Genomic DNA, 12,362 nt, shown 5'->3' on the forward strand with positions numbered 1-12,362 from the left:
TTTATTATTTCACCTCGACAATGGACTCACCTTCTTAAGTTTTATTGTCATGCAATCTAGCTCCCATGATTATACTATGACTCAAATAAATCAATTAAAATCTTTTCAAACATGAAAGAGTAAGACACTTGCATTTCACTAACTAGGAAATAGTAAATTAAAATATTATTTCTCATGCAATTTTAGTGATAGCATACAAGGGAGAAAGAGGTGTTATATGGTGAAGAACAAAGTGTATATATATATATATTTATGTATTATATGATTAAACCTAACAAAGTGTGAGCACTAGCTTTTTGTAGTGCCTTGCACACTATCTCTTAAACTTTACCTATGTCTACCACTATCTCTATAATATTAATTTCATTGGCTCTCTTTTGCTTAAGCAAAACAAATAATACTCAATCTCTATAAAAATCCTCATCTGGGCGTGTGCTCTCCACAAGCAAATTACCAAACCATTTCTTTTTCCTTTTCTCCTTTCCCCTTCTGTATACAAAATCTCAGCTCAAACATGGCTTCTTCATTCCATGCAGAAGCTTCTGACGTTGAGTCTGGCCGTGTCGATTACGCTCAACGAGCGCAGTGGCTCCGAGCAGCCGTTCTCGGAGCCAACGACGGGCTGGTCTCTGTTGCGTCACTAATGATGGGCGTTGGAGCTGTGAAATCCGACGCCAAAGCCATGTTTATTGCGGGCTTCGCAGGGCTTGTCGCTGGAGCTTGCAGCATGGCGATTGGAGAGTTCGTCTCTGTTTACACCCAATATGACATACAGAAAGCTCAACTGAAGAGAGATGCCACGAACCAAAAGAATGTAATGGTAAAATTCTTTCTATTAGAATAGAATAAGAAAAATATCTTAACTGCTTATTGGTCAACATCTACCTTGTATTTGACTACTAATAAAAATTTGTTAAAAATTTAATGGGATTAAGAAAGAACCGGTGCTCTTGTTCTTATAATAATATGAAAAACAAAACTAACTATTGCAATTTAAAGGAAGTTATTTACGGTAGAAAATTAAAAAATTAATTAATTAACTTGACTAGATTAAATAATTAAATGTAAAATAAACAAAGTTAAATTACTAGTTGGCAGGTTTCTAATTTTTTTTTATTTGTGTCTTCTAGGTTATTCATCTTTATAAATAGTCTAATAAATTTTTAAATTTTGGATATCTTTCTAATTTATAAATAAAATTTCAATTTTAACTTAATGAATTTTTTTTTTAAATTTACAAAATTGAAAGTCCCAATTAATTAATTTCAATTTTATATACCATTTTCTAAAGTTCGAAAATTTTATTAAACACCACTAAGTTCCAAAATTCAACTTGTAACTTAACCAACAAACTAATATATTTATTTTTCCCTATATCAGAATGGCAACCACCAAGACGAAGAAGAAAAGTTGCCGAATCCACTGCAGGCCGCGCTCGCATCTGCGATCGCGTTTTCAGTCGGAGCCATCGTCCCTCTGCTAGCAGCAGTGTTTATCCATGACCACAAGGTCAGGCTTGGCGTAGTTGCAGCGGTGGCGAGCTTGACGCTGGCTGTTTTCGGAGTAGTTGGAGCGGTCTTGGGGAAGACTCCGGTGGGGAGATCCACGGCGAGAGTGGTTGTTGGAGGCTGGATGGCTATGGCGATCACGTTTGGTCTTACCAAGCTGATTGGGTCCAAAGGACTCTGAGAGTTGATGGCTGTGACTATTATGATCTATATGTGTTGTCCTAATAATGTTGTTGTCTTCTTGCTTGTTATGCTGTTTTTTTTCTATGCATGAGTTCAAAGGAGTTCCCATTATCAGTCTAATTAAGAAATAAAAGTATGTTGGTCAAAGGCAAAATGTATGGTCTCTTTTTTTCTTCTTTTTTACAAGAATAAACACTTGTGAACTTTGTTATTTCAATGGCAATGTTACTAAACGTTTAATAGTTTTTTAAGCTTTTTTTTCCCTCTAGATTGAAATTGAAGAACTACTTACCTATAGAGAGGATGTTTTGTCACCGATTACGTGTGCCTGTGAGTTTGTTTATCTTTGGGTAATAGATGTGCTAATTGTTAAGAAAAAATCTCCCAACAATACGGTATAAATAAATAGAAATAATTGAAAAAATTTAAAGTAAGTAAAATGAATAAAAGAATAGAAGAATTTACGTGGAAAGTTCTAGACGAAAGAAAAACAACGACTACCATAAAGAATCTATTATATAAAAAATATTATAATCGTACAAAACAACTCTCTCCAGTTACTATAGAAAAAGAAGACCTTCTCAAAATTTTATATCACTCCGAGCTTAAAGTGTATCTAACAACTAAAAGCTTTTTATAGCACTTAGAGACATCACTTTACCTTTCACGAGTGTAATTTTGGCTCTCTTAATATTTTTGCCAAAGACCCAACAAATTCGACATTAGCAATGTTGATGCGTGGATTTCGGTCCTCCGGTTCACTACCTCGCATCCATCAAACTTGTTGATCCGGGACTAGTACCTGCAAAATCAAATCGAGCTAAACCGGTGTGACTCTAGTCACACGGGCTCCGATGCTTAAGTTAACAAGAGAATAACGTAAATGTAGTCAACTCTCTTCCTCCTATACCTCTAAGGCTGGATCAATACTTATAGCGTGAAGTTGTTCCAGAATCTTCCGTAGCTAACCCTAATTCACCGTTGCAGGGCCTGGGCGACATCGTCGATCGAAGACGGGGGATCACTGGCTGGGCCGTGGGCCGAGCACGGCTCGGAATCGAGCCCCGGGTCGGGGCCGAGCACCGGGTCGGGACCGAGCACCGGGTCGGGGCCGAGCACCGGGTCGGGGCCGAGCACCAGGTCGAGGCCGAGCCCTTCGTGGCTCAGTGGGCTTCCCTCTGGTCGCTTTCCTCGTTCTCTGCCCCGGCGTTAGGTCATTCTTTTGGCCGGCCCGTTATGTCCCGGGCCGGTCTTCCCCAATCAGACTTCAACTCCTTGTCTCGTTTCGGGTCATTTTCGTTCTCCATAACAATGGCCCCCACTCTCAAAACAGAAGACGAATAATTGTGTAATGATCTTTGTTTTGAGAGTACTTGTCGCTTTGTCGTTACCACGAGATCATTGAATATTAGTGGCTAAAAATGGGACGGTTGCTAACGCACAGGGCTTCTACCAAAAGCGTTTGATCCAATTTTGGATCTTAGTGCTTGGTTCCTGCCACTGGTTTTGTACCTTGAACTTGTCGATACTATTCATAAATTGGAAGTTTTTCCAATTTTCGTTGACCATAATCAAGTCTCCTGAGCCTGGTTTTATTCTCATCTGAGTTTAAACCATTTTGGCCTTGGGATCTAACTTTAACAGAACTAATGTCGATACCTTTGGGTTTCTAACCTATTTGGCTTTTGCCCATGTTTTATACCTCAGGGTTTACTCTCGGGTTTCTAACCCACTTGGCTTTTGCCAATGACCTTTATACCCTGAGTTTAGTCGGTACCCTTAGGTTTCTAACATATTTGGCTTCTACCGGTTTTTTAGCCCCAGTTAAATCAACACCCTCGAGTTTTTAACCTATTTTGGCTTTTGCCATATGATTTTCTACCCGTGGGTTTCGTTGATCGGTTAGGCTTGCCTGTTTTCTGTTTTAACCTTGCTGGGCCCGTACGCATGCCTTTCTCAGCACCTCGGGATTCTTTTCCCTGGTTTCACTGATTGGCTTTCAGCTTATCGGCCTGCTTCTAGGTCCGTCCCAAATTTGAGTTCCTTGATTGGTCGTAGATATGTAGATGTTCAGGTCGTAGATATGTAGATATTTATATGATGCCCCCTGCTTGAGAAATTTATTTCAGAATGAACATAAGAACTCAAGTATCACGTCGAACGTCGAATACTTTATTAGTAGGAAAATCGTCCTGTCGAAGATTTTGTCACAATAAGCTTAGTTGGTCCAAATAATGGAGAAACATAAAAATGTCCAGAAATATGTCGAACTAGTGGTAGTATCTTTTGAGGTGTTGGGCGTGCCACGAGTGTAGTAAGGCCTTCCCCCGCTGGTCTTCTAAAGCATAAGTGCCTATTCGCACCACTTTAGTGACTTTGTATGGGCCCTCCCATGTTGGCCCGAGCGCACCGCTAGTTGAATCTTTTGTATTGGGCATAACCTTTCTTAACACCAGATCACCTTCTCTAAAGTCACGTTGCTTGACCTTCGAGTTGTAGTATGGAGCTATTCGATTTTTGTATTCAGCCGTTCGTAGTCGTGCTGTTTCTCGATGTTCTTCTAATAGGTCGAGGTTGAGCTTTACGGATTCGTTGTTGGATGCATGAAAGTTGAATCGCAGAGCATATTCGAATCTTTCTTTATCTAGAGAGATTAGTAGGAGTCCTGCCCCGCATCCCCGAAAATTTGAGGACCCATCTACGTAGAGTGTCCAGAGTTGTTTTTCCTCAACCACTTGTGGGTCGATACTATATACTCGAGGCTCTGTTGGTGTTAATTCCGCTATGAAGTCTGCCACAACCTGCCCTTTCATGGCAGTTCTTGGCTTATAGTGAATGTCGTACTCGCTGAGCTCTACAACCCACTTTACCAGTCGTCCAGAAGTGTCTGGCTTTTGTAAGATCTGTCGTAAGGGAAAGTTGGTGAGGACCATTATTTTGTGAGCTTGGAAATACGGGCGTAGTCTCCGAGCTGAAGTGACCAGTGCCAATGCCAGCTTCTCCATTGGTGGGTATCTAAGTTCTGCATCTACCATTGCTTTGCTTGTGTAGTAAATTGGGGATTGTCGTCCATCTTCTTCCTTTATTAACGCGGAACTCACCGCAGTGCTGGATACAGCTAAGTATAAGTAGAGCTCGTCACCCACGATCGGCTTTGCGAGGAGTGGAGCTGCCCCTAGGTACTGTTTCAGCTCCTTAAAGGCAGCCTCGCACTCTTCCGTCCATTCAAATTGTCCTTTCTTCCTTAAGATTTTGAAGAATGGTAGGCACTTGTCAGTGGAACGGCTAACGAATCTGTTGAGTGCTGCTATCCTTCCATTGAGTCTCTGCAGCTGCTTTAGAGTTTTAGGTGGATCCATCTCCAGAACAGCTTTGATCTTATCTGGATTGGCTTCGATTCCCCTTTGGTGCACTAAAAATCCCAGGAACTTGCCTGAGGTCACTCCAAACGTGCATTTGGTGGGATTCAACTTCATCTTGTACTTTCGCAAGATGTCGAACGCTTCTGCCAAATCCTCCTCGTGTTGCTCGTTCTTTCGACTCTTTACCAGCATGTCGTCTACGTAGACTTCCATGTTTTTGCCGATTAAGGCTGCAAACATCCGATTCACCATTCGTTGGTAGGTTGCACCTGCATTCTTTAATCCAAACGGCATCACGGTGTAGCAATACAAGCCTCGACTCGTGACAAAAGAAGTTTTCTTCTGATCCGGTACATGCATCTTGATTTGATTATATCCAGAGTAGTCATCCATGAAACTCAATCTTTCATGTCCTACGGTGGCATCAACGAGTTGATCTATTCGAGGCAAAGGAAAAGAATCCTTTGGACAGGCCTTATTTAGATCCATGAAGTCGATGCACATTCTCCATTTGCCGTTTGGCTTCTTTACCAGCACCACGTTGGATATCCACTGGGGATAATGTACTTCCCGAATGAAGCCTGTTTTCAGTAGCTCATCCACCTGTTCAGCTACAATCTCGTTCCTTTCTTGGTTGAACGCGCGACGCTTCTGTTTCACTGGCTTACAGCTCTCGTCGACGTTGAGTCGATGTACCATAACTCCTCGGTCGATTCCCGGCATGTCCTCCGGTGACCATGCGAACACATCAGCGTTGCTTCTGAGGAAGTTTATAAGGCTTTCTCTTTCCTCACTCCCCAACTTGGTTCCGATGTTGACCCGTCGATCTTCGGCTGTCAGAGGGACATATTCTACCTCTTCAGCCGGTTCTCCCCTGTCAAGGGTGGTCGAATTAAGTCGATGACCAGGGCTCGACCTTGCCTCTCCCGAAAGATCTGTCACTTTAATCAGGCCCGCCACTGGTCCTCCCTTATCAAGGGTGGTCGGATTAAGTCGATAACCAGCGCTCGGCCTCGCCTTTCCCGAGAGGTCTGTCGCTTTATTCAGGCCCGACACTGGTTCTCCCCCGTCAAGGGTGGTCGGATTAAGTTGACGATCAAAGCTCGATCTTGCCTCATCTAAGTGATCAGCCGCTTCTTTCAGGCTCTTCTCTTCCAAGCACCGATGGCTCTCATCAGGATTCATGTCGCTTTCGGACCAAGTCGATGATCAGGGCTTCGTCCTACCTCGCCTGAATGGTCGGCCACTGCACCCTACACGCCTTGGATCGAAATTTCACCTCAGATCGGGATTTTGCTTCGACGAAACTCGTTTTGCTGTATCGTCCCCACAGACGGCGCCAATTGTTGATGTGTGGATTTCGGTCCTCCGGTTCACTACCTCGCATCCACCAAACTTGTTGATCCGGGACTAGTACCTGCAAAATCAAATCGAGCTAAACCGGTGTGACTCTAGTCACACGGGCTCCGATGCTTAAGTTAGCAAGAGAATAACGTAAATGTAGTCAACTCTCTTCCTCCTATACCTCTAAGGCTGGATCAATACTTATAGCGTGAAGTTGTTCCAGAATCTTCCGTAGCTAACCCTAATTCACCGTTGCAGGGCCTGGGCGACATCGTCGATCGAAGACGGGGGATCACTGGCTGGGTCGTGGGCCGAGCACAGCTCGGGACCGAGCCCCGGGTCGGGAGCGAGCACCATGTCGGGGCCGAGCACCGGGTCGAGGCCGAGCCCTTCGTGGCTCAGTGGGCTTCCCTCTGGTCGCTTTCCTCGTTCTCTGCCCCGGCGTTAGGTCACTCTTTTGGCCGGCCCGTTATGTCCCGGGCCGGTCTTCCCCAATCAGACTTCAACTCCTTGTCTCGTTTCGGGTCATTTTCGTTCTCCATAACAAGCAATAATATACTTAAAGAATTATTATTATTTTTTAAAATCTCAATCGATAAAATTAGGCTTCGCTCAAGGATCTTAAAGACCATAAGGGTCCAATTTGAATCCTTGTTAAAATTCCTAATCTTATCTTTTATATATCTTATATATTAAAAATTAAAATATTAATTATTTGACTCTCGCTCAAATTCTGAAATTAATATTTTATTAATATATTCAATATTTAGTGATAAAAATCTACATTTTCTCTCTTGTATCGAATATACATTAATATAAAATATATTATCCCCTTTAAATTTAATGTATCTAATACATTAAATACAAATTTGAACATTTCAAATTCACCATACAAATCAATTAAATCAAACTCATTGATCGTTAACTTTTATTCATTTACCCAAAGTTATTATACTATAAACTCAAAGTTGCACTCTTATGCATTGTAGTACTAGTTATGTCCATAGATACAATTACTACATACAAACCTACCCTTCACAAGTTTTTTGTAGTTACATTTTTATACCTTAAGTATTAGTAATTCTCTAATGGACAATCTATTAATCATCCAACCATATAAATCAAGTCCCGCCAGTGAGAGAAGGTCCAATTGTTCAAGTACCGCATTTAACACTTAAGGAAACTACTCATCTACTAAAGGGATGAATTTCATCTTTGTTAGATTTTGCTCTTAGCTTCCTATTTGGTAACGTCGCAAAAGTAGTAGGTTAATTTAATTGGCTACAAAACTCACTGATACGATACAACTTAAGTGTATAGATAATCAAGTCAATAGTCACACGAGTCCAATCATATAATGGTTCAACTCAAAAAGAAAAGTTAGATGAATTACCTTTAATGGTAAAATACCAAGAGTAGAAAGATTACTCAGTATACTCAAGGTCGAAAAAATCCACAAGTTTGATGACCAACCAAACTTGAATGTTAGAAATGTTGAGAAGGGTCCCCCATGCCCCCCATTGGTTATGTCTTTCCTCTCTTTCCCACTCCCTCCCCCCATATATAAAGGGGGGAGGGAAACCCTAATAAAGGTAAGCTAATTTTTCCTCCACAACTTCTTGTGAGAATTCGGCACACACTATATAAAGCAGCCTCTCTCCCTCGAGATTATTGTCCTTTTACTCTACTTTTTTCATGATTACCCTTATTTTCAAGGATAAAATGGAGTTAATTCATTTTACTTATGTTCTAATTAGTATAAAAATGCCTTTAAAGAGCTTTTTTTAAAGTCCACATGGTGCATTTCCATGAAATCATACTTCATATACACATATATCAGCATATCTTAATAATCTGGCTCAAATACTTAGGAATGTCCATACTTTTCATTGAAAATAAGGCAATATTCTTGGCGTGGCGCACCTCTCAATATACGAGAATTTTAAGTGAAACGCAAGCTCCGAGTGCATTTTGACTACATCTACAAATATCAATTGATGGCTTCAGTAGTCAAGGTTGTTAATTCGGTCCAGTCTGACGAACCAATGTGGCAAAAGAATAGTATAATCGGCTTGAAGTTCTCATCCCAACCATCTCCAAAAACTTTAACATAAAAAAATTTGGTAAGATTGAAGCTCATAATGCTAACAATCTCCCCCGAAAAACCATTTATGAAAAATATTCTCAAAGTGACATGAGTATAATAGTATCGAAAGAATTCCATCACTAACAAACACTTTCAAACTAAACATAAAACTTTAAAATATAGGAAAAAAGCTCATATATTCCACTTACTTCAAAATATAGTTATGTATGTGCTGTGGAGATGAAGAACTCTTGAAGTATCTCAAGGATATACACTCCAATTCATATGAATAAAATGCCAACCACTTCGAAATAATATATATAAAAATGAAAAACTATTTAAAAACTAAACCGCTGAGGTGACATCTCTAATGGGCTACCTTAACACCCCCTCACAAGCCCATGGAAGTGGGATCACGAACATTGAGCTTGAACTTCAAACGTACGTAGAAAGCCAACAACAGATAATGGATTTGTCAAAATATTAGCTACTTGGCCAGTGGCAGACAAATGAGGAATAGACAACTTCTTATGAAGAACCAAATCACGAACAAAGTGGATGTCAAGTTCCACATGCTTAGTTTTAGAATGCAGAATCGGGCTGGCACTCAAATAGACAACACTAAGGTTGTCACAGAAAATTATAGGAGGCTTCGGTAAAGAAATGCGAAAATTAGAGAACAAAGAAGTTAACCAAACTAATTCAGCAGCCACCATGGCTAAACTCCGATATTTAGCTTCTATACTCGACCTAGATATGATAGATTGCTTCTGCAAAGCCAGTAAGAAACAAATTAGTTGGTTTAGTTTGTAATAAACCATGTGAAAGAGTGCCTTTAAGATACCATAAAATTCTCTTCACAAGTTGCCAATGAAGTATAGTCGGAGAATACATAAACCGACACGCCTTATTGACACTATAAGAGATCTCAGGTTGTGTCAAAGTAGCATACTGTAAAACCCCAACCTAAAAAGTATCTCAATGGCCCCAAGTCTTTAAGAGCAAACTTAGCATGTAATTCACCCATCAAAGTAGAAACAATATTTGAAGAGTTCCCCATGATTATGATATCATCAACATATGCATATATACAACAACAAGCAGAAGAGATGACAAATTAATAACGATGCATTAGCCTTGGAGTTAATAAATCAAGAGAATTAAGAAACATACTCAAATGCTCGAACCAAGCTCGAGGGGCTTGCTTAAGTCTATACAATGCCTTGCAAAGTTTGCAAACAAGAGAACCAGATTCGATAGCAATACAACCAATAGACTGCTCCATAAAAACTTTTTCAAAAAGAAAGCCATGAAGAAATACATTTTTATATCAATTCACGAATGGACCACTCATACTAAGAGCCAAAGTTAACAAAACACGAATGGTAATTGGCTTGACCATTAGGGTATAAGTCTCTGAATAATCAAAGTCAGCAGATTGATGAATCCCTTTAACAACAAGTTGAGCTTTAGAATGAGAAATATAGTCATCTGAGTTCTTCTTAATTTTGTAAACCAACTTACAACCAACAATCTTCTTGCAAGAGGTTTAGGAACCAATTCTAAGTTGTGATTCTTCATCAATGCATCATACTCCATTTGCATAGCTTTATGCCAATGCTCACTTTTAAGTGGTTCTTTAGAAGAATGTGGCTCAATATTAGTGTAAGTTGTAGGAAGTACCTTGGAATGATTAGTAACTGGGCAAGGAATTGAAAGTGAAAAGGAAGGAATGGTCTTATGTGGTTCATTGGACAATTGAGAATGAGTAGGTGAAGGCATAAGTTGGATCGTGGAAGAAGAAGATAATGGGAAATCAAGGATAGTAGCAAAACGTATAAAATTATCAGCCATAGGAGAAGAAATAGATGAAGGAGTAGTATCATGTGAAGAAGAGAACAAAGGTACAACAAGAAGGGCCTGAGCCGCAATAGAAGATGGTAAATGGGAAGTAACTTGAGAAGCACACAGTGAAAAGATAGTTCATCAAATATCACATATCGAGAAATAAAAAGTCGACCATCAGAAAACAAACATTTATAACCCTTATGCATGTTACTATATCATAGAAATATACAAAGACTAGAACGAAATTCAAGCTTATGAGAATTATAAGGTTGAAGACAAAACACTTGCAACCGAAGAGTTTAAGAAGTCGTAGTTGGGCTGCTTCTGGAAAAGCTTCTCCAAAGAACTCACACCTTGAAGGATCGACCAAGGAAGCCAATCTATAACATAAACAACAGTAGTAAAGACATCATCCCAACAGGTTAGGGATAGGGAAGAGTGGAATAACAAAGTAAGGTCGGTATCAACAATATGTCAATGTTTGTGTTCAACTATCCCGGTTTTTGGGGAAGTGTAAGGGCAAATAATTCTATGTTCAATTCCTTTGGCCTTTAAAAAGGGTTTTTTGAAAAATTGAAGGCTTTTTTAAAGTTTATTGAAAAAACGGGTGAGTTGTGAAGTATTTCGGTTTTTGGGGTGTTGCGTCTTTTTTAAAGATGCATTTGACCATGCACACAAAGACTTAAGAGACGCATCCGTGTTGGAAATGCAACGATTCCTTGCGGCGGTTCAGGGTGCAGAGGTTCCTTGCAAGGAACCTATTCTGCACCAGGATTCTGACCAAGTATTCCTTTTTTTTTTCCTTCCCTTGAAATTTCATTTTATTTCCCTTCAAAACTCGGTCAGTTTCCATTCGTCCTCTGACTCTCCCATTGTTCCTCTCATTTTATCTTCACCATCACTTTCATTTTAACCCTATTTTTGTTTTGTTCCCTTCTTCCCTTCCATTTTTCGTTTCATTTCTTTCTTCCCTTAAATTTTATGTTCATCATCATTGTTCTAAGGTAATTGTTAATTATTTTATTGTTTATTTTTTTAATTTTTAGTTTTACTATTAATTTTCTTTTGTTGTAGGAACCGTTCAAATTTAATAGAAATAGCAAACTTGGAGCAAGATTTTGTCTACAACACAGGTATCTTTAATTATTTTATTATATATATTTAAAATATTACATATGATTGTTGAGATATGGAAATAATTTTTAATATGAATTTTATTTGAGGCATGTTTTTGCATATTTTTGTTTTAGTAATTGAAGTTCAAAAGTACACGTGTATACAATTTTGAGAATGTTCCCGACAATGAGAAACAATAAACATAATTAGCTACAAAATGATTGGAAAACGAAAACGTTACCAAACAAGGTCTTATATTTTTTGTCCCCAACTTCATTTTGTTAATTATGGTGTAAATATATCAAATAATTAAAAAAAATTATCTATACTTGCCTTTTACTGAAATTACACAGTTTCTTGTCAAATTAGAAAATTAATAATACTTATAGATTGTTATATAAATAAACTAATAATTAGATTCTTTTTTCTTTTTAATTTCAAGGTAAGATATTAGTTGAGAAGATATTCAAATTCTAAATATTGAGATATTTATCATATTCTATTCTAAATAAAACAAATTATTAGAAATACAATCTAATTTTAACTATTTCATTATAATTTTCTTAAAACCGATTTATTCTCAATTTTCTTAATGATGATGTTTTTAATTTTTAATTTAAAAAAATAAGCTTACTAATTATCAATCAAGAAAAATTTCTTTTATAAACAAATGAAAACAAAATAAAATAAAATAAATGTTGCGAGTTAACAAATCTTCTTTTTTTATGAGAAGGGATCTAAACGAACTTATTCAAAGCTTAATTCACTACACCCAAAAACCAATAATAGTTAACAAAAGATATATATATATTAATAATTTATGATATTTTTGGTTTCCAATTTCCATTTTGAAATATGTAAATGTTTTGAAACTCCTTAATATTTATCTAATTTTTCATATATAAAAAAAGAACA

General features: G+C 38.4%; 1 protein-coding gene across 2 annotated transcripts; it reads left to right on the forward strand.

Moving 5' to 3' along the window:
• Nucleotides 1–428: 428 nt before the first annotated feature.
• Nucleotides 429–1,908, forward strand: LOC111024446 (vacuolar iron transporter homolog 1-like). 2 transcript variants are annotated; one of them, XM_022302136.2, is made up of 2 exons: nt 429–814; nt 1,381–1,908. In XM_022302136.2, the coding sequence occupies exons 1-2, from the start codon at nt 515–517 to the stop codon at nt 1,687–1,689; spliced, it is 609 nt and encodes a 202-aa protein (XP_022157828.1). In that variant the 5' UTR covers nt 429–514; the 3' UTR covers nt 1,690–1,908. The 2 variants fall into 2 exon arrangements, with proteins under 2 accessions (XP_022157828.1, XP_022157827.1); XM_022302135.2 differs by having other exon boundaries at nt 434–820.
• The last annotated feature ends 10,454 nt before the right edge of the window (nt 1,909–12,362 follow it).

This window comes from Momordica charantia (genome assembly GCF_013281855.1).
Source record: "Momordica charantia cultivar OHB3-1 chromosome 4 unlocalized genomic scaffold, Mcharantia_2.0 BLBB01000004.1, whole genome shotgun sequence".
NCBI lineage: Eukaryota > Viridiplantae > Streptophyta > Magnoliopsida > Cucurbitales > Cucurbitaceae > Momordica > Momordica charantia.

Coding starts and splice junctions, on each gene's coding strand:
- LOC111024446 (XM_022302135.2), top strand. CDS start 515: ATGGCTTCTTCATTCCATGCAGAAGCTTCTGACGTTGAGTCTGGCCGT. Junction 821..1,380: donor CGAACCAAAAGAATGTAATG/GTAAAATTCTTT, acceptor TCCCTATATCAG/AATGGCAACCACCAAGACGA.